This window comes from Pezoporus occidentalis, unplaced genomic scaffold (assembly GCF_034315485.1).
Source record: "Pezoporus occidentalis ecotype Australia unplaced genomic scaffold, CSIRO_AGI_Poc_V1 ctg91, whole genome shotgun sequence".
Lineage (NCBI taxonomy): Eukaryota > Metazoa > Chordata > Aves > Psittaciformes > Psittacidae > Pezoporus > Pezoporus occidentalis.
Genome location: NW_026916273.1, coordinates 1,649,207 through 1,676,594, shown reverse-complemented (window position 1 = coordinate 1,676,594; position 27,388 = coordinate 1,649,207). Strand labels below are relative to the sequence as shown.

Genomic DNA, 27,388 nt, shown 5'->3' with positions numbered 1-27,388 from the left:
AGAGAGAAGAAATAGGCAAGCAATGTGAGGACTAGTCTAATTTCAGATGCTAGGAGGTACAGTACTATCATCATGTCAAACAGTGCAATGCTCCATACGAATTATAAGCATTGATTGACTGATATAGAAATACCCAGTTACCCTGTATAGTAAGTTGTTTTTTTTTTTAAATACATTAACCCTTTTTTTTTTCTCAAAAATATATTCATACACTGCTTGATGGTAGAAACAAAACTATTATTGGCTTATTCCTTTAACACACCAACATATGAATGTGTGCGCAGATATATACTCAGTACGTGTATATATACACACATATGTCCATACAGACATCTAGGTAAATGTCCATATGCACATATAGTTTGATTATGTTAAACATCTGTTCACTTATGTTTAGTACTGTGTTATAGTATAGAATTGGAACACAGTCTAATAATTACAGTGAAAATTAACTGGGGTTTAATTTTAATGCATATATGTCTGAAATAAATTTTCCCCCAGGTGTAAGACCACCACTCCTTTTCTCCATGCATTGTGCTTTTGTACCTTACAGATTTTACATCCTTTTTATCTGAATGTAAAACTCTCTGAAGAGCTCTGCAGCATGCTGTTATCTAAGACTCTGGTTTCCTCCCCTGGGAATGAGAAAAGAAATGGTGACAATGTCATTGCTTGAGTCTTTCTTCCCAGTCATTAAACTGTGATAGGATAGAAACATAACATTCCTTATGCAAACACAGAAAAATGTTGCATGAATTTTCAGTTCTGAAAATGTGTATCATAGTTACTAGCAGTCATGTACAGTATATATTTACAGATTGATCTCAAAGATTTCATTAAAACTGTGCCATGTTATAGTCATAATTTGCCCATGAATTTCACAAAGATGAAAAACACCTTAATTGCTGGCTGTTATGTCTAATAGAACAACAAAATGTGCAACTATAATTATATTACAAGGTTTACCTAAATTATTCACTTTGATACTTTGCTTATTGAAACTAACAACAATTAACATGATTAAAAGACCCAGAATGTTCATTTTCGGTCAATTCTAAAGTAAAAGCAAATTTATTCTAGTTCACCTGGAAGGTAGCACATATAGCAAACCCAACAAATCTCCTGTATGTTGGCATAATTTCTCACTTTCACTCAAGTATGTCGGAAGAGAAGAAAGTGCTCACCTTGGGCTTGAGTTATACTTTTCCCTTGACAGTGCCTCGCCAGTCTTTCTCACCCCCATCTTTTTATATCACAGTGTTAAGCCTTAGTACAAAATGATAGAATCCTTCTCTTTCACTAATTTTATACATCACATTAATAGCCAGAAGGACATCATAAAAGCAAAAAGTGCTCCTTCCCCACACATAATATATCTTTCCTAGTGACACCTGGGCAGAAACCAGACATTTTCTTTCACTCTCTGAATAGTGACATCAGAGAGTATTATGGCTTGTACTGTAACTTCAGATAAATGAATGTGCAGTTCTAGGATTCAGCCTCTGTGGTTTTTGTAATAGTTGATGCAGTAAACCAATGCAGAGAGTTAACATATTCTCCATAAGGTTTTAGATTTGATGTCTATCATCCACAAACAGGCTGTGAGCTCCCTGTATTCACAACACACTTCTGTGAAATAAAAAAGGAGTTGGCAGCAATTTGTGATATAAAAGTTTGTACAGAAGAATACTGTAAGACTGTTTTTATTTGTGATAATAGTGCTTTTAAAGAACAGACTTTGAAGGGAAATACTGAATCTTGATGTGACTCCTTTTCTTAAAAGTGGGAAAAAAATCCAACAAGATTCATACCTATCAGTTGAAATTTCAAATGCATCTGCAAAGCTTATTGCATTATGCATGAAACGCAGTCAGAAATTAAGTATGTGGATAAAAAGCAACATTTTGACTTGAAGAGTCAATCGCACGATGAAAGCCTGTCTCTACATACTGCAGAGTCTGAACCTGGAGGCAGTATGTGAACATACACACAACTCCCTGAAAGCAACAAGGCAGTGTGTATGCCTGGCAAATCCCACTGCAGGCTCAGGACTATTCTCTCCGACTTGAAGAGTATATACATATAGTATATGCTCAAAATCAAGTAAAAAAATTGGCCTATTAGTTCCCAGAACTGATTTCTTCCTATCACTGTCATTCACTGTCAAACAGGGAAAAAAAAAACAACACAGAAACTTGTAAAAAAAAAAATAAATTACTTTTTTAAAGCAAGAACAAAAAAAAAAAAAACCCATAGAAAATATTTAATGAAAAATATTTTAAGAACTATCTTAAAATATTGCCAAAAGAATACTTAAATGGGGAAAAAGTACCTGCCTGAAAAAATCCTTTACTATTTGGAAGATACTTGAATTCTAGTTTCTTTCAGAGATTTGTAGAGATATGCAGATGAGAGGTAGCGTAGATATAACAGATGTGGCTTTTACTTCATGAAATACTTTGTCAAACAGTGCTGAGGATCTGACTTAAGAAAAAGTCATCAGAATTTTACTCTTTTTATACTTTTCTTACGATTTTCTTTTTTCCTTACAGAAAAAAGTTGCACAATAGAGTAAATGACAAACTCCCCTTTACCTGTAAAATTCCACTTTCTGTCTATTCTATGTTGCCTATATGAGTAAAGCTCTATGGAGTGAAAAAAAACTTCTTTTATTTCAGAAAGTTTTCTAAAGCAAACCTGAAATTTGTTTGTTTTTCAGTGGAAATCACCCTAAAGCAGAAAACATTCAAGAGTGTAATCAAACTCTTAAAACTAATGGCCACTTTTTTTTTTTTTTCCCATTTAAAACAGGGCATTAATGAAAATAAAATAAAAAGTGAAATGGTATTGCCTAATCCAGACTGAGAAAATACCCTGACAACTTCTTGTACTGAAATATATATGCTTGGCTCTTTACTGTTGAAAGAGGTATGATACCTTTAATCAAACTGGACATAAGGTGTTAAGCATAACAACAGTAGCAAGCACAACACTGGAAAGATTGCAAACTTGCAAGAAATCACACAACTCCATGTATTTCAGACTAAGGTATGTACTATAACCAACAACATTCATTTGCACAGTACAGATATGTGTGTGCACATGTATACACACACACAGACTTTTACATACATGTAGCCTTCCCTCTCCTAGGTGCTGTATTTTATACTGCTCTCCAGCTCTCCTCACCCTAGAAAAGTAGGGCACAGTTGCAGCCACCTAGAGAACTGGTTTTGGCACTTTGGACCGATGATCTCCTTTCCCCAACACAAACCAGCAGCATATCTACCCGTTCAAACTTGAAGCATTTTTACAACATTGCTACATTCCTCTACTTATCACAACTGCAGCTGTTGTGACTGTGAACATATGCTCTCTCTTTAAAAATCCTAACAAAACTAGTGCTTTTTGCTTCAGCTTCTGTGCAAATACCCAACCCTAATATTACCAGTCAAAGGCTTAGTTCTTTCAATAAATATCAGGAAGTACCTGAATATGGTTGGGAAACCTCTGACCATCATCATCTTGGAAAGATGATAGGCACTACTTGTTTTCAAGTTTACACATTTAAAAGGTAAAGTGTGTATGTTTCATAAGCATTATAACAACTTAGTACACTCTCTTAAGTGTAGATGCACGACTTGGATATGCAGTTTCCCAGGGAATGGTATGTACTTCTGCTGAAACTAGAACTTGTTTCTCAAATGCCGCTCTATAATTTTTACCTCTAAACTCAAATGGCCATAAAAAAAAAAAAGAAAAAGGAAAAAAAAGGAGTGAGGGACAATGAGAGAGAAGTGATTGTCAAAATCCAATCTGCCTTCACACTCACAATGCACTTATATTTTGATACGGGGATATGTCCATACTTCAACTTGACGTTATTTAAGATTTAGCAGATACAACCAAAACATTATAAAAACACACCATAGAGTGGGCCAGCAACTAAGGTGTTTTAAAATAACTTTTTGTCCTGAATAGAATTTTTCTAAGTCCCACTTTTGGCTGTACAACCGATTTGAAGAGAAATCCAGTTCTTGCTTCCTGTGTGGCTTTGTTTCTTAGTTCACATAGTAAAGCCAATAGACAATATTGAAGAAGGAAAAAACAACAGGGAAGAATATGCGCGACCATCGATCTATGGCATTTACATCAGTCAAGTCAGGGATGGTAATTTTCAGTTGAGAAGCACGTCTCCGTAGCCTACTTTTCTTCTGTGCCACATGTCGCTCCAGGGCATTGCGACCAAAGCTGTGTCTGGGTAAGCCAGCTTTCCGGTACTGGATGCTTGAAGTGTCATACGCCAGCATAGTGCTTCTAGGGTCCCCAAGCCCCATCACCGCCTCGGAGGCAGCCATCTCATTTTTAATTTCAAGTGTGCTCAACAAAATATTTTCATGTGGATCCATCTGTAAAAAATAAAAAAGAAGACTTAGCAAGAGAGAAAGGAAGCCAAATCAGCTACAAACTGAAGCCATGCTGACGAGAGCTAGACCTAACATTGCTAATTTATTGGACATCAGCCTGTCTGAAAGACTTTAAGCACAGCTCTGACTATTTATTGTTTATATTTATTTGTGAACCCAAGAAACAGTAAGGCCAGTATAGCATAATGGAATAAATAGTATTTCCCAGTAAGTAGGAGCAATACCTGGAAAAGAAGCACAATACTCAGCTTGAAAGTGGGATTCTGCCACTGGACAGGAAACGCTGGGCAAATATTGAACTTTTGCGGGGTGTCAGAGAGAAATCAAATGAAAAGGGCCTGCTCTGCTTTGGCTTTTCTACTTTCAAACAAAAGCTTCTGCTCTGACAAAAACTTCAGGTATTCGCAAGGTCTCTGCCTCTGTAAAATGAGGCTCTGAGCACTGCATAAAAGAATGCGAATTTTCAGTCCCTATATCCCAAACAGGGCTGCCGGTTACTTGGGGAAATGCAGCTAAACTATACCTATGAGGAAATTCCATTCCCCAGTGCTAATGAATTTCATAAATATAGTGCATGCTGTGGAAATCTGAATGCTGGAATAGCAGGGATCTGCAATTTCAAGCAAAGAAAATAACATACAGAGTGTAATCACGTCAAATGTACATTGAACAGTTGTTTCAATGGGTAGTTTTAGCTACGGTATATTTATTTTTAAAGGCAGTTCAGTGAGATAGAAATATTAATACGAAGTTGTAAAGAAACCCTTCAGACAAATAAGAGGATTTCAAAGACGAGGAACTAATTTCTGCTCTTAGGCAACCTGGAGCAGATCTGAAGTATGGTAGGAGAACTTCAAAATAATCCATTTCTAGGAAACAAAAGTAAGGCTATTGAAGAAACTGTAATTCGCCTCCCACTTTTGCCTAAGTATGCATTTTAAATTGTATGATTACACGGCAAAATTAAAGTACTTTAGAAAAAATAATAGCTAATGAGCAGCTAAATAAGTTCACTGACTTAGTGATGGTAGTGCAGATATGCTCCAGGACAAATAAGTGATGAAACTGTTCCAGAGCTCCTTTAAGAATAACTCAGCCACATTATTAATTTATCATGTACATAATACATACAGTGATTATTACTGAATGCACAAACTGTGACTTTTGTTGATTTCTAAACAATAATATAGCATCAGTCTATTCTGTAATATTTAGAAGGCAGCAGCAGGTACCCCGCTGCACTACCCAATATAGCACTGTATTTACCATTATTTTAAGAAAAAAACCCTTTCTAATATTTTACATGGCTCTATAAGAGAACTTGGTAGAATACAGTTTTTAGTAGCATCCACTGTACGGTATTATGAACAGGAAAGTCAGATACTTACAAAAGTTCTTTGAACCTACTGAAACGCTGTCATTTGAGTGATTACATCTGTTCAAGTGATGCATAGAAACTAGCATTGCCCAGATGCCAGATTTCCCCCTTTCTTGTTTTTTCTCCTCGATATATGTGAGTTTGCACCCCTCTAGTTTCATTATATTTTAGGTTTAGATTAAATTAAGTGTCTCAATGTGAAGCAGCTCAAATCATCTATTTTTGCATGCTTTCCATCAAAGCCATATGAAATCTTTGAATTTTCTATGGTGTTAGGGAAATCAGTCTTTTCTGAGAAGCATTGGAAAAATGGAAAAGTTGAGCTGGAACTCAAGAAAAATTCCTTTAACAGCTTTGTAGCACAATATTAAGCATGGTGAGGAAACACTGTGTTCTAGCCAGGAAGGCCACCAAATCGTTTCTCCTCTGCCTTAGACAAAACTAAGGCAAAACCAGTATTTTGCTATTATAATACAAACCTTTCAAATGCATCTATAAAAATTCTAAAGAGAACTTTTGAACATTTCCTTCTAGTAAGTGTAGTTATTTAGAAAATTCTTATGTGTTTTGGGGGTAAGACAAAACTGCCTTTCAGTTTTGTTATACAATCTCAGACAGATTATAAGACTTTCAGTATCCTGGCATTTGGCATTCATTCATCCCAAGAACATCTAAAAACAACAGGGGAAGTGTTTTACAAGAGAGGTGCAAAGCCATTTAGAAAGTACATTTTCCATAGTTTCACAAAGCCTTAAGAAAAGAATAGAAACTTCAGTTCCAATGACATGAGGGGAAGTTTGACATACCATCCACTAATGCAGTGGTTTTACCCCATAGACCACAGCCTGGGTTATTTTCACCTCAATGTTGTGCATTCTATGATACTATTATGGGTAAGATTTTAGTGCCAACAAATTTGTTCATATCTTAAATCTTCTTAGGCTGAATCTACTTGGAGTATTTTATCCTTTTGATCTGCAATGATACTAGAAATTTTAGTGCTTTTTATACTGATATACTTTCTATGTAACACAAATACAAGAAAAGTTATTTTAGCCTACTGGAGTTAGATCCAGGCATGTTTTAGTGACATGGTATTACTCCTCCATTTAACTTTTTGTTTTGATTCGTCATTTCTGTTCTCATTCTAGTATATTTCTTCACACAGGAAAATGCTACAGGTATCTGGTAATCTTGGCAGTAGTTAGTTAAGATTAATGATGTTGGGCAAAAAAAAACATTTAGAAATATTCTAAACTGTCTTCTAGGGCAAAGTGTCGTTTTCTGCATATATCACACTGATAACAGAGCTGGAGCACAGCATTTTTCAATATTCCAAGAATTTTTCAGAACAATGCAAAATACAGTAAAAATTAGCGATGGGCGAACCTTCAAGTGTTAGAATAGCCAGGTAAGCACCACAAAGTTCAGGTGCTTCCCAAGCACTAATTTAACCCTCTTGTACCTGGAACAGTAGATTAACCATAACAAGAACAGCATTTTCATGGTATTTGAATTCCCAGTGTGGAGGACTCCCAAAGTTCCAATCCAGAAATACCAATGAATACGAAAAGGGAGAAAGAAACAAACAACAACATCAAAACCCAGAGAGAAATCAACTTAACTGGTCAACCTTTGACAAAAGGTTCCTTTTCAGATTAGAGAGAGCTGGGAGCGTTATTTCCACCAAGTAGGTTCGCCCAACTCTAAATCAAACATGCTTTTGTAACTAAATGAAGCCTGAGATAGAATGATAATGAATTACGTTAATTGTACACAGCACCGCCCCATTCAAAAGGATCCCAAAGCGCTTTACAACCATTAGAAAGAAGAGCCACTTCCCAGTGAAGCACAATCACCTCTCAGGTGAAATGTGGTGACTGACAGTGCAGAACAGTACACTATTTTTTAGTCAAGGAAATGGAGAATGCTGTAGCCAATTGAAACTATGGGGTGGGTGAGTGGTGGTGGGGAATGTTAGGCAAGCAAAACAGTTACAGAAATTGATATTTGGCCACGTGCTTGGGGTTGAGATGACCACACTATTAAAAAAGTGCCATGGGATCTTTAATGACCATAAGTGGTCAGGACCTGAATTTTAAGTCTCTGAGGATAAAAACATTAGAAAACAATGAAAGATACCTTTGTTGAATACATTTCTGGACAATGATATGTGCCAATTATTCTTCTGTCCTGTAAGTTAATAAAATCAAGACCAGTTTCCTTAGAGATAAGGCAGCTATTATCTTTCATTTAAAATTAAAGCACTCTAGGGTAATAATAGGACAACTAATTAAAAGATATAAGGACCTCTAAGCCAACAATTAGCCTATGTATATTCTGGCTTCAGAGGTGCTATTACTGCCTTGCTCTGCTCCTCAAGGTAACATAACATTGTGATGTAAATGTTTTTTTTCCAACTGGTCACTTGACCAAGGAAGATATGATGATATGAAAACAATTGTTAAAATTATTCTGGGGAAAAAGTAAGTGTAAAAGTGATTTCAAAAGGAGGTGGAAGAAGGTTAAAAAGATCTCCCGGTGCTGAAGGATTGTTCAACCATAGAACTAGACTCTTTATGGTGAACAGGAGAGTTCAAAATCAATGGTGAAATTCCCAGGGACAAGAAACGATGAGAGGATGAAGATGAAGAAAAAGCAGCAGCAAGTACCATGGAAACAAAAAGTGGAAGCAGAAGTGGAAGAAAAATGACCCAGAGTTCAATAACCATGCAAGAGGGTGGTGGTTTTTCTAAAATCAATCTTATAGGTGGATGGCAAAATATATGGTGGGAATGATATTCACTTCTAGGTCCAGGTCCACTGGAAGAAAAGCTGACTCTGGAGCCTTGAAAGGGGCCATGACTTTTTTGATGGCCTCAAACAAAGGGAACACAGAAGAAAGCGTAGAAATGTTACCATAATACATTCTTCCTGCTACCTAGAAACTCCAAAATGATGGCTTTTTTGAGGAATTCCTCTTACACTAATACATTAGAAACTGTAAAATACAAGGAAATTATAGCTCACACACACATACATGCACATTACACATGTACATTAGAAATCCTCCAAGGATGACCAGATCTCTGAAACTATTAACATGGAGTAAATCAGCATCTTGGTGATTATGCTTTACTATTACACTCAAACAGCTTTATAGTAGGAGGGAAATTTATATTGATGAAAAGATACGTTATTGACACTTTTCTCTCTTCATATACCATTCATTTTCATCTATAACCTTCAGCTACAGGCAGGTACTGATGGCTCATCCTATGTCAGAATGGCTCAGAAACCATGGATAAAACAGACAGCAGGGCTGGAATTTCTGTTAGAATAACCTTGTAAAACAAAACAGTTGTAAATTCAAAACAAACACCCTTTCGTAAAGTGGGGCTGCCAGTAGCCAAAAGCAAAATATGGTGAGCTAATCCATAAGGGAGAACAGAAGTAGACAGTTTATTACAAATAATAACACCTGAGCTTAGGTCTCATCATTTATAGGTCCTGTGAACAGAAATTCTTAAGAACTGAAGATGGAAACACATTCCTCTCGCAATGAAGACCAACATGACATGCCTAGGCATGTAATTTAATTTGTTAAGACATAAACACCTCAGTACCATCTATAGCATAATTTCCTGCCTCTTAGCAGCTGAGGTTTTTTGGAAAACCAATAACATCCCATTCCTGACCAATCACAGTAGCTACAGCAAGCTTAGGTAAAAGTACAAAGTGCATGTAATAGGGATCTGCCACCTTATCAGCAAGTTTGACTTGATTAGAAACCACTTATCTCCAGGAATTTCACTGACTACACAGGGTAATGTGTGGTAGGTAGATAGTGCTGTAAAAGCTGATGCTAAGTTCACTCTGGAGAAAAAAAAGAATTAATAGTTTTCAAATGGCATCTGTCTAAAGCTATGTAGACATTTTTGACATAATAACCGAGCCTGCTGAGATGAAGCTGTATGAACTCATAAAGCACAAGTGACTAACACTTCAAAACATCCATACTTGAAACAGTGCCCTTAAGAACATGTTTCCATTGTCTGTATAAAATTGAATTTATTGACAGCATTGCACTAACTGTTTATGAATCCATATTAGCATGCATTGGCTTGGATTTCATTATGTGCCTAAGATTTGGATCAGACTATAAAATGTGCAGTTAAAGGACAGTAAAATTAGGTTGACTTATACACATATAAGAAAGTATTCAATTTGTACATGTCTAAATGGATGCCCAGTTCTACATCAGTAACATTTTGTTTTGAATACTGCTAGATAGGTTATTCCTGGGTTATTTGGACTGTTCTACTCATTAACATTGCTCAATCTTTACCTTCATGTAGGACAAGCACTCTCTGTAGCATGCATCATGTCTGTCCTGGGAATTAGAATGTTTCCACTGTTGGTGGGAGACAGATTTTGAGAAAAAACTATTCCTGAAATACTGGGAAAGAGTCTTTAAATATGTTCTAACACAACAGTTTGGGTGGTTGTTGAAAGTATTAACTTGATTTGGTCTAGGTAAGCTTACAGCCTAAAGAGCAAAGAACAATTAAGGTAAAGCATTATATTTAATAGTTACCAATACTCTAAAGATGGGCAAAAAACTATAAAGGAGAGACTTGAAATCTGTATCCTCCTTCTTACCAGTTTGGGATACTATAATTCTGATTATGTAAACACTTCTGCTATGAATTTTGGATCACCTGAAGTCAATTTCTTCTAAATTGCAAAAAGAAACCAAACATGACCATTTTAGACACTATAAATAAAGCAGAGGTTGAAAACCAGTCATCTTCTACATTATAATAATATTTTTATCACTTAGTGCCACCCTAGCCTACAGAGCCCAGTGATCTCAAGATTCATGAGCACAGCTAGGTTACATCTAGCACATAAAATTTAGAGTTACAAATTATTTTTTGCATGGAAATTGGCTGACTCATGGCCATTCAATTAAACCTTGGCAAACTCGTTAGAGCTTATCTGCTTTGGGAAATCAGTTCACCAAATTCACTAGCCAGATGGCTTCTGGACTGCAGCTACATACATTTCTTCTACTTCACTGTATGTGATTTGCCTTACCTCCCTACAATTTGAAATAATGATATAAACTGCATTAATGGAATTTTTTCTTGCAACCGAAAGTGTATTTAATTCAGGGTCACAGGTGGATGCAGGTTTATTGATGCACTACAAAAGCAAAAGGGATAATATGCTTTAAAGAAATAGAGTGTACACACACCGGTCTTACATTAATTAAACATGGCATTCAAAGGAGCACAGCTGCAGAAAGAAAAACCTCACGCAGTTGACTTGACCTTTATTCAGATGTCATGTGGAATCCCACTACAGATCGTGGAAATAAATCACCTTCTGACTGCTTCTGCAAAATGCTGCGGGCTAAAACTGGAACTTCCTCAAATTTCACTCCTATTAAACCTCTGGTTTCAACAAAACCCAAAAAGGCTGGCCAAGCGCTCTGTGCATTGCTGATTCTTTCATATGCTAGGTGTTCCTTGATAACGTATGACTGTAAATTTAGGAGAAAGGCTGAGCTTTTATAATCCATGCCTATTTTTATTACATGTCCTTCAATAAACTTCTGTGTAAGGAACACCTTCTGACCCTGAATCAAGAGAATCAGTCCTGTAGTGCAAACTAACGGAAAACTCTCCTTGATGAATCCTTTCACTGAAATCTGGACAGTGCCAGTATTAGCTCCAGCAATACAGAGCAGTGAGGATCTGAGATTTTAGACTGACATTTTAAAACCTTCATGTTTCCTTAGTGTTTTAATATCCTGTTCAATTTAGTAACTGATTCTGTGCCTATAACCATTTTAAAAATCCTCTTTTTTTCCTGTAAGTTTTTACATCTTGTTTTAAACATTTTTTACATGCTTAGTCATGTTTTATACTAGAAATACCTCTACTGCATAGCGTAAAAGGTGCAGTTCTATGTAACAAATACTGCCTGGTTTCAGGTACCTTTGCAATAATTTTTCCTCACTAGAGGTGCATTACATGATTTCTTCAGATAAAAATGAGCAAATATAGCTGTGAACTGAAAAAGCCAGAGGCAAGCCAGCAGCAAATCAGAGGGGAAATTAAGGCAGCAGCCAAGCCTAAGCTAATGAGCATTGCTTCGGAGTGAGGTACATTATTTCAGGCCTGCAGCCATGCTAATGCATCTTTACACCTTAGTCTGAAAATTGAGGAGAGCGACCTTGTCTGTTTACAGAACAAAAACTATCATAGGTTGGCCTGCAAAGGGTCACATATATATCTATATATCTATATCTATATATATATATCTCCATGGATTCACATCGGCTCAGGTGACCACACTCCATCTAATTTCACCCCTTTTATGAAAAAGCAACATCTGTGTTTATGATAGCGAAAAAATGCACAGCCTCTTCCACAGCCCACTCTTCACTTATTCACTAATAGAGTGATGAAAGTAAGTCTGGAAGCTGCCATGGAAATGGCAGCTACCAAAGCAATACCTGAGTTGGTTCTGTGCCATTTCCAAGTGTGCTACTGTAATGGATGGCACTGTTGACACAATGGAACAGTATTCAGTCTTCGTGTTCAAACAGCACGTGCATGAGCCAGTGAATCTGAAAATGTGTATTTGGAGAAGGAAGATGCTGTGGTAGCCCCATTTCCTTGCTGGATTATACAGTGGCCAGAAACTGTCCATCCTCAGCCAGCCCTTTTGTGTCAGCAACTGGCATAATAGTAGGCACAATCAAGTGTGAAATAGTGAATTGCATGGTCTTGTTTGTCTTAAAACTCTGACAATGCAGTGGAATTTTCTGAAAATGAAAGCTCTGAGGACAACTATTAAACTTTTGTGATTAAACCTGGTCAGACTTTTCCTTGGGCAAAAATCTGTATGGAAAAGACTCAGCAGGGAAAACTTGAAGGGGAAGAAAGTTACCACATTAAGTGCAACTGAGGGCAGGTTAAGCTCCTACTTGCTCTTTCCTTGCCATCTCATCTCTGTTAGCAGCTGTGTGCTAACTTGGGTATAACAACAGTGGGTCAGGAGGGCAATGAATTGCAAGCCTGTATTTATTTAAAACTTCTTAGCTCTCTAAGCCCCACATTCATTCTTCACAAGAACATTTCTATTGTTATTCAAATCTGGTACTGTGCCATTTAATCTCATCATCATATCGAAGTTCCAAATTCTTTGCTTGGCACCCAAATTTCTCATACAAAAACACTGTTAGTCTGACAATTTGACTTGTTTGTGACTTGACACTAATAGCAATGCATTGTAACTTTCAGGTGTGCTGTCTGAACACCTTACGTAATACACAGACTACTGAGTGAAGAATTGCCCAGTGTTTTAAAAATACACTCAGTATATTTAGAAAAAGTCTGTGTTCAGGAAAAAAAAACAAACCTTATCTGAACACACAGAGGTTAGCAATGTCAGTTCACATTTATTTAAAGAGAAAAAGACTGCATAAATCTGTATAACCAGTTTTATGAAGTGTTGCATAATATGCTGACATTTTTCCCCTCTTTTCCAGAGGGAAATTGCTTTATTAATGCTCACAGTAACAACAGCATGATTGCAAAATTAGAGAGCTTTATTTATGTGACTTATGTTACCATATACTCCAGGTATATAGGCTGTGCACTTACAATGTCTCTGTGCATTAAGCTAGGTTGGAAATATCTCCGATTAAATTATTACTACAACTGTATGCATTCTAAAACTATATTCACTGATGCATTTACATTATGCAAAACATAATGCTACTTCTGTGAAGTGGTAAATCAAATTACTTCTGAAGAATATAACAAACACATTTTTTATAAGAAATATTAATTTGCAATAATTAACTGATCTAAACCTGGCTGACCTAACTATAAAGAAAATTCAGAAACAATTTAAACACACCTAAATAACACGCATGTAAGAGTCAGAAAGTTAGGATTAGAATTGGAAGGCAAGATGCAGCAAATCATTACGTAGTAATGCCTCTATAAGGTCTGATATCTGGGTTGAAAAAACACAAGTATCACATCCTTTTTCTAGCCAGTATCCTGCTATGGAAACCTTAGCGATGTCTCAGAAAAGACTGACAAGGTGCTCCATCAAGGGATGGATCTAGAGCTCTTCTTTTAACAAGAGCCTTGATATAGGAACTGGTCAATACTTACAGGGATTATTATCTCTGTTACCTGACACACTTCCAGCTGTCTTGCTTTGGAAGAGGATGGCATACAGCTGTTTTTCAATTATGATCACCCCTTGTCAAACGTACAAATGGCAAGATGCAAGAATTACTTCTTTACAGAGGAAGAATCAGGCTTTCATAAAGCCCAGTACATTTACCATGGTCTTTAGAGTGACAGTTATATTTTCCATTAAATCAGCATATAGCTGTAATGGAGGTTTTCTGATTTATCCAGAATAACAAATACACAGATATCATTTACATTGAAAAGGATTTCCACCTTCCTTATGTCTCCAAAGAAGGCAATTAATGTATGTAGTAGTCTGGATCAAATGAGTTAGACAAGCAACTGTGTGAAAAAACAGCCAAAGAATCTAAAAGATGTAACGGCAGCATAAGCAGCAGGGAGACTGGGAATTTAGTAATACAGGAAAATATAAAGAGAATTCAGAGCTTGAGAAGTAATCTGTCTGAAAATCTGGAACAACACAAAGACTAGAAGATGCACCAGACACATCACAGCAACCAGCGTCAGCAAGCCCATCTAAGCCACAGTTCCAAGATGGAAACATCCAAGGTAAAATTAGTAGATCCAACAATGTAAGAGAAAATGTAAAAATCAAACCTAAATATTTTGGCTACTGGATTCTGGATGAAACTTACGGGAATAAATGAGTACTGAGAGAGCACCAAGAAGTTCCATATTTGAACTGTGATAACAGAAATTAAGTATATTGAAATGGCTGGGGGTTTACCTCAGAAATTATTCGCAGTTGTACCAGCCTCTAGACTGAGATCCCGGTTAGGCTAATCATCTCCTTGAACACAAAGCCAGGCTTCATAAAGAAGAAAACTTGACAGGTTATACCACAGCAGCTTGTTTCTCTCCCCCTGCCCTCTTGCCTCCCAAGGAGAAACAGAAACCAAAATTACAATTACAAGGAAAGAAGCTTCTTAGAGGCTTCGAGACCAAATCCTTCCAAACCATTTTTCTGTAATTACAGAATTAACAGATGAAATCTAGGCATTTCACTAAAGCCTTTGATACGTTATCTTAAAACTATTGAGATGATATGTCCAGGATATATGTACAATTACTCACAGGAAGACAGCTGAATGATATGGTGAAGCCAGAGGTTAGAATTTGGCCCTATTTTTTAACATATCTGATAACCAGCTGGAAGAAGAACAGACAATAATTTAGTGTCCTAAGCACAGGAAAAGATAGCATGAAACATGCCTACAAATGATCAAAAGGATGCTGACAACCACCAACATTCCTTTTTAGTACAGAAAAGTTGACAGAATAAAACTGCGTAACAATGGGTTATATATACTACACATACAACAGTCCTAGTTTACCTATCCTTATCTATATGCTTGCAGTGTTACGCCATTTAGAACAGAAGAAATTCAAAGTCTTCAGACTATAAAGACAATAAAGACATTTGAAGAAAAAGTGTAAGGTAAGACTATAATAGTCTTGGAAAGAGAGGTGAGGAAATTATGTGAATGCTATATCAAATACATGACTGATGTCTAGAGTAGGAAGAAAGCCCGTGATTTATCTGTAAACAACAATACATCTGTTTACAGAGAGAAGAGGGAAAAGATGCTGAGTTAGACTAAAGGAATGAACTGCTGAATGCAGCCTGGGAAGCTTCAAGAGTGAAACGATCACGCACACAGCCATTTTAACCTGAAGTCACTGCAAAGAAAATTAATCAAGTCCAATTTGATTTAACAAGTCTGTGATAACATATCTGCTGGTAACTGAGTCTGAAACTTCCTTGAGTTTTGGGTCCTTAAATTTCTCCATGATTTTATTACTTGGGTTTCACAATTCAAGAAGCAAACCAGGCCAAATCCTTTCCCTTCCTTCCATTATTCCAAACAGAGCCAACAACCTTTGAAAATGAGGGAGTATATGAAGTTACGATCTTCTGTGATGACTTACACCAGACACAAGGAAGAGATTTTTTACTGTAAGAGTGGTGAAACGGTGGAACACGTTGCCCAGAGAGGTGGTAGATGTTCCATCCCTGGAAACATTCAAGGTCAGGTTTGATGGGGATCTGAGTCACCTGAGCTAGTTGAAAATGTCCCTGCTTACTGCAGGGAGATTGGTCTAGATGACCTTAAAAATCCCTTCCAATCCAAACCATACCATGATTTACAAAAAAAAAACGCAAAACAAAACTAAAATGACCATACTGGGCATATGATATATGGAATCTAAAGAAAGATCTGGCCACAGTTTCATCTGGAATAACTCAGGGGAAGTTCTGCAGTCAGCATGGTTGTGTTTGCTCAAATGGAAGAAACAGGACATTCTCCTTCTGCATCACCAGATCTCCAAGGGATTACACTGAATTCAGCAGATACCGCAGTCATGGAAGAACAGCTTCTGTTGTGCTTCTGTTCTGTTTTATAGGCTGTTTAGCATCTTCTGAATAACACTGAGCAAAAATAGAGAGATTACCAATGCCTGTACCTGCCCTGAAATCTCTCAACACCAGAGAAGTCGACAGCATAAATAGAGACTGCATTAACTTCTACTTCAATTTTGCAAGTACCTGCGGATGCAAGGATTAACCAGCACTTCTCACCAACTTTTGTTCAAGAAGTTGTAAGAGGCTGTTACAAAATAAGGTGCTGGAATCTGAAGAAATCTATTATAGATTTGCTGACCTATAATGTATAAACAAAGATGTTGCACTATAAGCAGCAATTCCAGTAAGTGTTTATTCACCTTTCCACCTTTTTTACAATGTCTATGCAATAACAGAGCTGTACAGAAGTTTTCATCCTCATGTTTTGAGGTTTATTACTCATGCCATTAATCTTTTCTCACATGGCCTTTGATTCTGATAAATTCATAAAATTCCACATATGATATAAAAGGAATCTAGTAATATCACAAAAACCACTTATACTTCATAAAATTAATCCTTCAGTGTTAGATCTTAATTAGAGATGAAGTATTTGGTTGGTCCCATTTCTAAAGTACTTAGGGTTTTATGGAAACCTGCATCTGAACCAAATTCAGCATTTCAGGCCCATTTCTGCTTCTTGTACATTAAAATAATTATATGCAATATTTGTCCCCCTTTCATAGACAAAAGACTGAGGTCCATTAAGTATGAATCTGTTTTCTTGCTGCTGGCCAAACAGTAAGAATAGCTGTCAGCTCTTGCCTCCTCCCCAGAGCAGTCTATGCACACTAAGACAGGTTCTCTGATCATTGTTCTCTCATCCTCTCCTATTTGATTCTCTATCTATTGTTTAAGGGATTACAAACCTGATTATTAGATCAGAGTCTACCTGGATATCAGAGCAGAACTGCCCTCTATAAAATTCCAAACATAAGTTGATTTGGGTTATAACAGTTACTGGAATTATTTTACTCTGCTGACTGGATTGGATTAGTGCGCTAGTTAGGGCTTTCAGATTCTAGTTCATGATTAGTGATTTGCCACTAGGCTTTGGCTATTCTGTTACATGGCTGAAAGAGCTATTGTATGAGTAAGTATATGGAAAATCTAAATGAAATGGTATACAAAAAATGTACCTCAGCTACTGGTGACACCCTGACACCTGTGGACCTTAAATTTCCATTGATGTGAGAGGAAAGACTTCAGGTAAATGCAGATCTAGTTTCATAAACTACCTACAGAGTTTCTTACTTAACAGCCTTGATTGTTTAAAGGAATACTGCTTTAAAAAAATAAACTTTACAAATTAAATTAAAGCTTGCAGCATTTTTTACATTGCTGAAAAATCACCAACAGACAGAAAAAAATTTTAGTGTCTTCATGAAGCTTACAATGGTAAATGATGATCTATGGTACCAGAACATCAAAATTAATCTCATCATTATGCATTTGCCTTCATTCATTAAAACATGTTTCTCTCAAATTAAAAAGAAAATAAATTAATGGATGAGTGAGATGTGAGCCATGACAATATAATCCTTTATCTCAAAAGACTATAAATTATAACCTATAAAACTGTTTTATGCTATCAACATGTGATGGATTATTGCTGTTCCAGCAAAATGGAACAAAATGTTTCTATCTGCAGGCACACTGTGGTAATGTAGAAGTTCTGAAAAAAAATGAGAAATTCCACTAGTAGAGCTGTATGAAACTTAGGTTTCCTCTTCACAAATAATTACTTGTAATCATTTGGTTTCTTTCTGATTCAGATTTTTTTCTTTTAATTCTGAGTTGTTTTGTTCCCATTGGAGTAATCACGTTGAATTATAAATTCAAAAACCTTTCCATGCCAAAAAAAACCAACAAAACAAACAAAATAAATAAACTTAATTTAACTCTCCAATTTTGCCTGTATGCGAAAGATAATACATTTCACACTGAGTACATTTTAGCAGTCAGCCCAGATTTGCCACTGTGTGCAACTCATCCAAGATGGTCAAAGTGAAAAATGACAAGTGCTTTATAAGTGCTCCATTGTCATTAAGCATAATGGATACTTTTTCCAAAAGTGTTTTTCTTGGCAAGTGTATTTTCTGCCTCAATTCTCAATCCCCAGGGAACCATTTTTAGATTTAAAATTAAGTGCACAGCACATTGATGTTTTGTTTCTGTCCTGGGTTCAGCAGTAGCAGTCATTTTTTCTCCTTCTTAGTAGCTGGTGCAGTGCTGTGTTTTTGACTTTCAGCCTGGGAACAGTGTTGATAACACCGATGTTTTTAGTTACTGCTCAAACGTTTAGACTGACCAAGGACTGAGTCTCATGGTCTGCCAGGGAGGAGGGGAAGCTGTGAGGAAGCAGAGACAGGACACCTGACCCAAACTGGCCAAAGAGGTATTCCATACCACAGCACGTCATGCCCAGGGGGTAAAGTGGGAGTTGCCCGGAAGGGCTACTTCACTGCTTGGTCGGGCTGGGTATTGACGGGTGGTATTGCATTCTGTTCCCTTGTTGTTTCCCTTATCATTATTATTATTGGAGGTAGCAGTAGTGATTTGTGTTATACCTTAGTTACTGGGCTGTTCTTATCTCAACCTGTGGGAGTTACATTCTTTTGATTCTCCTCCCTGTCCCTCTGGGAGAGGGGGGAAAGAAGAGAGGGAGGGAGTGAGCGGGCTGCGTGGATCTGAGTTACTGACTGCACTTAAACCACTACAATCCTGGGACATTATACATTGAAAATATGCAAACTTTTCAAGCTTTAAACACTTCCGTAGCAAATATTTCTTATCCATCTGAAAGATTTATGAAGTAGGTTAAATTTATTTCCAATGTTCCATACAGCTCTTACTAGAATATCTGCTATAGCCATCATTTTGGATTTGTTCCTCTGGAAACAGATCAGACATATTAAACTCTACATCCTGACTGAAAAAAAACATCTCACAATAAAGTTTAACTGAGTTCATGCTTTAGAAAAAAAGTAATTCTGTTTTCCAGGCTAGAGGGCAGCATTCATTGCTGAGGGGGCTAAGTACACTGCTCAGCAGAGCTAAAACAAGATAATAATCCCACTCTATTCATTTTCTACAAGAAATTATATTTTAAGGCTCTGTCTGGCAGAAGTGAAATGCTGCCTTCCAGGGGCAATGCTAAAAACACATCCCTGTTTCAGTTTACCTTATTGACATCCATCCGCAGCTTCTCATTGTTGGCACTGGCAGCTTTTTCTGCAGCTTTCTTTTGGCGCTGTGGTCCCCTGCCAAAGAAGATGTAGTTGACCAATGCATACTCCAGGAGAGCCATGAAAACGAAGACAAAACATCCCATAAGATACATGTCAATGGCTTTCACATATGGAATTTTGGGAAGAGTCTCTCGAAGATGGGTGTTAATTGTTGTCATTGTGAGCACAGTTGTGATTCCTGGAAAAAAAAAAAAAGGACATGTCTATTGACTGAATTAAATTTTGTAGTACAATAGTTCATAATATTCAAATGCTTAAGCTGAAAAATTCCATTTTTTTTTCCTGCTACATAAAAGCCCACCTCCAACCTCTAATATTCAACAACCTCCAACCACGACAGTTCCTTATCTTTGTCTTTAATATTTTGTACAGCAAAGAAAATTACAACTCTAAATAACTGTGTTCAATAAGACAAATGGTAGTTGGATTCTACAAGTATGTTTTTAACCAGCTGAACTGTAAGCTTTAATGAGTCTCTGCTATGAATTACCAGCCTAGAGTCACTGTTATCTTGCTTTCCACCAGCATTTTTAGAATGTCTGCGGTCCTGAAATCTTATAGGAAAATCTACACAGGACTGGTAAAACTCAGACAGTGTTCTATAAAGTTAAAATGTCATATTCTCAAATTTATCTTTTAAAGTGATTCATTTATTTTATCTATATGAGACCTGTACTGGCAGGAATTGGTCTGATTTATACAAAATTTGGTAAGATATACTCATTTAGTTGCAACATGCTTGGATCTTCTGATGAGGACATAAACAAGCACACATGGGATCAGTGATGAGATATGAGTATTCTACAGTTTAATTAGGGAAATGGTTTCCTTTTAGAATGCAAGGTAACAGTATGGAAAGAAAGCCCTCAACTTGAGGAGAAGTTAGCTATACACCCCTAGTAAAACTTTATTTAATTCATAACTGAGAGGAAAAGCAATTTATAACCCATAACACAGTGCTGAATGTGTATTCTGGACTGCCATGAGCAAAAGCAAACTAAATGCATTCTCTTTGGAGAAAAAACAAGCAGTAAACCAACAAAAAATGTTGAGACAATTAGGCTAATTCTGGTTACAATGATTATACAGTTAGCTAATTCAGACATGAAGTCACTTTAATTTTTATTTAAATTGTGATGATTTAAATCCTGATTCAAATAATACAAAGCTTAACAAGCCAGACACGAAAAGATCTAAGATTTATTTTTCAAATCATATACTATCCACTAAGCCAGAAGCAAGAAAAAGCATTCAGTTAATGCACACTGGGTGACGTGTAAAAATGCCTACCTAAAGCAACTCTTGCAGCTGAAGCATCATAATTAATCCAGAAGGAAACCCAGGACAGGATAGTGATCAGAATAGAAGGCATGTAGGTCTGCAGAATGAAGTAACCAATGTTTCTCTTAAGTTTAAAGCTCAGAGACAGCCTTGGGTAGGCACCTAAAAGAGAATATTTGGTACGGCCATAATTTACTTGTATAAAGTCTGAAAACATTCTTCTGTCATTTTGGTTTGACTGTTTCATGCAACGTAAGAGTACACAGACAGTTGAAAAATCCAGAATAATCAGCTGCAGAATTTCTAGCAAGAACTGGGATTAAATAATCTTTTATTCTAAGGATACAAGTATGCTCCAGATGTGTTTCTGCTGGTAACCATAATATTCAACAACAATCAAAATACATTTTGGAGCATCAAAGCATACCACTGTTTTTCAGTGGCAAGCAGCAGTATGCCTACTTCATTGTAACCCTTATTCCAACCTTCTCTCCAAGCAACACAACACTTGCCCTTTGTCGCTGAACACCATAAATATTTTGGTGTATGAAACTCCTGTTGAAATGAGTACCTAAAGATCACTATCCAAGTCCTGTTTCTGCTTGGTTTTCAAGAATTTGGGATCCTCCTATACTCCATTCAAAGACGATTTTTATCTATACCTAGAAAGTGAGTTTTGAAGATTTATTTTTTTTTTTAAACACACCTAGCATCTTTCTCAAGGAGGTAGAGAACATCACATAGTAACAGCCCAACCCAGCTCTGGTCTCCCTTGAATAATTTATCATGTCACTGAAAAGTTCTACTTGTTCTTGTTGCTTGTTTTGCTGTTTTTTGTGGTTTTTTGTTTTGTGGTTTCATTGCTTTTTTTTTTGTTTTTTATTTTGTTTTGATAAAATCCAATCAACTTTCTACTCCTCCTCACAAAGCATGTTCTCAGCCTTCAGAAAGTCGGATGCTTGCTTGCTTGCCTAGGCTAAACTACAAATCCTGTCAAAGATTTTAAAGGGCTTACAGTAAAGACAAGTAATCAGTCTAATACATCCACAGCTCGGCACAAGCAACACCTAGAAATAGTAAGAGGGTAAGAGGTATGTTCCTAAATTTCCTACAGGTTGGGTCACTTCTTGTTGGGGTTAGGGCACTGAATGGTAGAAGAGGCTTAATTAGTTTTCATAGGAAAACAGAAAATACAGCTTACTTGACTGAACCTAACATGATAGACTACTGTATTCTCTTCATATGTAAGGTGATGCCTTACAGTATGAAGCTGTAATAAAAACTGCTCCTTTCAAAATTCACAGTTGCTGCCCTAATTTATTTCTGTTTCTAAGATTTTTTTCTCAGATCCTGAACTCATGTTAATAATTAACTCATTTCTGAAAGTCTTCCCAGTCAACTCCCCTTTTAGCTTCCCCTCCACAAACCTGTAGAGAAAACAACATTCTTGGTGATAAGCTTGTAGTCTACAATGGAGAACTGTGGCAGTTCAATCTTTGTCACTCCTGTGACTGCATTATCACCCCCACGCCAGTAAAATTCAATGTCATCTGTTGTATAGCCATCTATAAAAACAGGAGTAAACAGTTAAGATATACATATCTTCTGAATTCATGAAATAACTTCAAATATATTTCTAAAAATAAACTGTTTATAACATAAAAGATAAAAGCATTCAGAGACAGCTGATTTGAAATATAATTTTGAATGGAAATCCTTTTAAAAATATAACAATATGTTAATAAAGCAAACCTTTAAAAACAAATTAGGGCTACACACATCCCATATATAGATAGCAACTGCAGATTTGACTTAAGGTAACTTCTAATTCCAAGGCTGGATAAAACAGTGCAGGTTTGCTGTAATTTCAGCCCCTAGGCTGAAACATAAGCACTGGTACCAGAAAGATGACCAGGTCACCGAGAGTTGCCTGAAAGAGATGCTTTTCTGTCTTGTGCATCATGATCAGCAAAGGAAAGAAGACAGTGAGAGTTATACAGGTAAGAGAGAGGTTCAGTGTACAGTTATCTTATGATATTTACTCTGTATGCTATGTAGTTCATACTCAGACTATAGATGCAAAGGACAAACTCTAGTTTAAACCCATTTAGACTTCCCTTGTAAACCCAGCATCATTCTTTTACTGAAAATGGCTCAAATGCAATAAAAGCCAGCCACATTCAGTGAGGCCGGAAGCAACTGCAGCAGATGCAACAGCCATCACTCTGGATGGCAAAAAAATACCTGCAAAAAACCACCCACAAAAACACCAACCAACCAACCAAAAAAATCTTACCACCCACGAAAGAAAACAGAAGACAGCACATGTTCACACAGTCATAAAACATATGCATGAAATATGAATCTGGGTTTGCCAAATGGCAGCTTAGCTAACTTGCATACTCTGGAGTTGGTACGTGGAACTGATCAGTAGATATCAGAAACAGATCTGTTTGAAAACCAGGGAATAAAATGTTCACAAAGGTTTCTAGTAATTTAAAGGTTCTTGTTGTTGAAAACTGTAAGCAAAAAGAACAACTCAGAGGTGGAATAAATAACTGACTTTTTGGGAAACGGACATAGTAAAATGGTATCTATGACCTTGATTTCTCACCCACAGTCTAAAATGATTTTAGACTGCTCAAATAGCACTTAATTTCAAGAAATAATGCAAATTATGCATTTTGTGATAACCTAGAAACTATAAAACTGTTTCCATGCATCATTAGTTTTTGATAACCCAAATATAATCCAGGCGTACAGCAGTGGCAGAAGACAGGCGAGTTTGAAGATAGGAATCCAATAATCTGCAAAACCACTGAAATAACTATCAAAATCTATCCAACATACAGCAAACTTTAAATTATTTTTACATTCTTACAGCATATTGACAGCAATTGCAGGTTTTTTTAGAATACTTTCATTCTGTTTTCCATGGAGCCAGCAGCAAATCAGAAGTAGTTTGAGGGCAAAAAATGGACAAGTGATTTCAGGAATAAGAGCCATCTCATTCAGAGCCATCTCATTCACACAGGACAGATTTTGAACAGCTTGTCAACATCAAGAATTCAGGATGGAACCTGCTCTGCTTTCAAAGGTGCTGACACAGACAGCAAAACTGATGAGAGAAGAGATTTTTTAAATTTTTGTCAAATAAGTTATTCCTGAATCTTTCCATTTACTCCAAAGTTCACTGGTTTTGGCTGCTGACAACAACCAAAGAAATAAAGAATCTTGTATCTTATAAATAAGGGAGAAAAAGGGGGATGTGGACCATGGTATGCTTTTGACACATCCAGAACTCTTTAAGAAACAGAATTTAAATTACATCAACAAATAGCTTACATCAGTGGTCACTGCTGAGTTTCCCCTCACCTTCTCTTGTTTGACCACGAGGAGAAGCATTAAAGGAATAACTGAACATAACCTGGAATAATCTGGAAGCACAATATTTAGCTTCCCTACTCTGTTTAGACAGAGCAATCAAAAGAATTTCATAGATATTATGTGACTGGTTTAGAGCCTAAAACATGAGAAGTCTAAAAAGGAGCTGAGATTACTGGTATTTGTCATTAGGTCTATCCTCTGTAGTCAAACAAACATTACCTGTGACTCCACCATCATACCAATGCTTCCTACACACTTTGTGATACAAAACATGTTCTAATCTGCATTTTTCATCATCAGAACTCATCAGCTGAAGTTGTCTCAGGAAGATCAACATGCGATTGAACTTTTTTTTTTGCTTACTGCATCTATGCACCCCACATAGAATTCTTGCAGATGAAATCTACAGCACAAAATTGTTGCCTGTTGCCAAGAGATACTGTACGTAGAGATAAGAATAGCTTCAGCATAATGATTTCCAATAGCTATGCAAGGCATCCGTAGTTCAGCCAAGACTGTTGTTAGAACTGGTTTTGAATTTTCTATATAGCATCCATAGATTATTTTAAAAAGTCAAATTACAGACCCACTGGGAGACTGGAATTGTTTTGTTCTCACAAGGAAATAAGGTATTTTGCTGCTTAGTTATTATTTTCTAAGACTGACTAATTATATGAGAGACTCTCTCCCCATCCCTCATTTCTTCAATTAAACTTGTTCTATTTCCACCCCATAAAAAGACAGCAAATGGTACACAAAGGATGAGCACAATACTTTAAGTTTCCTTCCTTCAAAAATGACCTGAAAAACTAAGGCACTTTTCATTACTGAACATTTCAAGAAATTAGGAATACTTGTACTTTGCCATATAATTGAGATTACCATAGTTTCTGAACTAAAAGACATGAGCTGTGAAACACAACTTGGAAAGCTTTGACAATATGTTGCAACCTTCAGTTTAGCTTTTTGACATTCAGAAATTCTTGTGGTATAATTTTATACCAAGTTCTGGCTCTGACACTGTGAATGTAACACTTGGGTAACTCTCCTCTTCTGGGGTTGTGGTTGTGAATTTCTCGTCCTGCACAGCCCCACCATCTATTTCTCTAGTGGATACCTGTAAAAGTTGTATTCCTGAAAATTACTTGCATGGAATGAAGGCATTCTGTCCTTTCTATAATGTACGTTGGACATTACACTTATTCGTGTACCTTCTCCCAATGGAGAAGCAGTTGTTTTGTCCGACAGGAAGGAAAATTACTGTTAGCACTGGGGCATTGGCTGTTGACAAGCTGATGCCACTCTCTGGAGGATGCTAGATTTTAAGTACTGCTAGATCTGCTTCATTTGCTTTCAAAGGTAATTCTCCACGAAGATCAATGGTACCTGGACAGAGGTCATTAATGATTGTGTTTATGCCAAGACAGACCCACTTCAGTAAGAGCTGAAGGGAACACATTTGTTTCAGTATTTGTGTGAAGCACAAATCCTTCATTCAGTGCATGAAGCTCTTTCTTCACTTTTTCAAGTGCTAAGTGGCATAAGCACATAGCTTACTCAGATCCTGCAGACCTGAAATTTATCAGGTTGTCATGATATCTTTGGACACAAGTCTATCTTCAGGAAAAAGGCAGACAGCTTACTTAGGCTTCCTTGTCTGTCACCAGTTTATATGTAAAGTCTCACTCCAGGCTTTCAGAGAGAAAAAAACTAAAATAAGATCTACAATAAAATAGACAAAGTAATAAATTGGATGATTGGCAAGTATATGTTATGAAAAAAATAAAATAACATCCTTGGTGAGTTTAGAAAGAATAATATTACATACCTTGTCATGAGGATTCACTTTTCCTTTGTGATACTGATGAGTATCCTGAAACCCTGCTTTCCAACAGCAAATTCCAGATTCTAATACCATTTACTGAATTTGTGGGATTAATTTGTTTAATTAAACAAGATAATTTGATTTTGAGGTAATTTAACTGTTAAACTTTATGACTCATAAGTAAATCTCTTATTTTTCTTTCTGATAAAATAAATAGTGAAATAAGTTACAGCAAGAAAAAAAAAACTTTTTTATATAAGAGAAAATATGTTTATGAAATGGATTTTTTTTCTATTAACATCTGCTAGTAGAACCATCTAATCATACAAGTTCACAAAGGAGTACTCCAGGATTTATTTTTCAGCAGGCTCTGAAATGCTTCAGTATTCCCCCTCTACCAGGAAGATGTGATCAAACTCCTTCCTGTATTCTCACAACCTTAATATTAAGCAAATATTGACAACTACTTCCTAAGGAGACCTGAATTCCTCTGAAAATCTCACCCAGAAGTTCAGAGCAGCTTCCAAAATACACAAAGCTCTGGGAGGACTGTGCAGAACTCCCTACTGCTGAAGGTACTTATGCTGGGGAAATGCTAAACTGAGACATTGACACAGAATGACAAGACTTATTAACAGATATCAGCAGAAGAATTTCATAAAGTCTCATAAAGCTTTCATTACAATTCTTCTCTCTCTGTCCAAGAAGGATAAATTATCCCATTCATTTCATAGCATGGAAAAGGAGAGCAAAGAATATCATAGTCATCTGCACATGAAGGCTACTGTGTACTGCTGAAGTACCCAAAGACAATTTGGTCAAGTCAATATATCTGCAAAACACCTACCAGAAGAGAGAATAGGCCTATTCATGTTTATAGTGGATGTTTTATAGATATTAAAGTTCAATTATCTGTGCAAAACCCTAAACTTCTTCTGCAGTATTTGAGACTTATCCAACTGTACTTACAAGTTAAAATTATTTCAAGACAAAACAATTAAAAATAGTAACAAGCAGTCTAGAAGAATAATCAGTGGCTCTTGAGAAGAAAAAGGCAGAATTTATATCAGCTCAATAGTTCTAAACTACCTGATCACATGCCAGTAACCTAGAAAGCAAAGCATACTAAAACCAAAAATGCTGCAAGTCATTTTTGCAAGAATCTGAGTTTAGCACAGAATACTGTCTG

At 36.5% G+C, this 27,388-nt stretch overlaps 1 protein-coding gene across 3 annotated transcripts in view; it reads right to left on the bottom strand.

Annotated features, from left to right (window-relative positions):
* Positions 1–2,275: 2,275 nt before the first annotated feature.
* GABRB2 (gamma-aminobutyric acid type A receptor subunit beta2) overlaps positions 2,276–27,388 on the bottom strand; it is a 154,318-nt gene continuing 129,205 nt past the window's right edge. For 2 of the 3 annotated variants that reach the window (XM_062605322.1, XM_062605323.1), the window contains 5 exons: positions 22,415–22,552; positions 20,997–21,149; positions 19,640–19,884; positions 7,948–7,998; positions 2,276–4,409 (listed from right to left, as the gene is read on the bottom strand). In XM_062605322.1, the coding sequence (XP_062461306.1) occupies positions 4,062–4,409; positions 7,948–7,998; positions 19,640–19,884; positions 20,997–21,149; positions 22,415–22,552 (935 nt within the window). In that variant the 3' untranslated portion in view covers positions 2,276–4,061. The remainder of the gene's footprint in view (positions 4,410–7,947; positions 7,999–19,639; positions 19,885–20,996; positions 21,150–22,414; positions 22,553–27,388) is intronic. The other variant, XM_062605324.1, reaches the window with a different exon arrangement.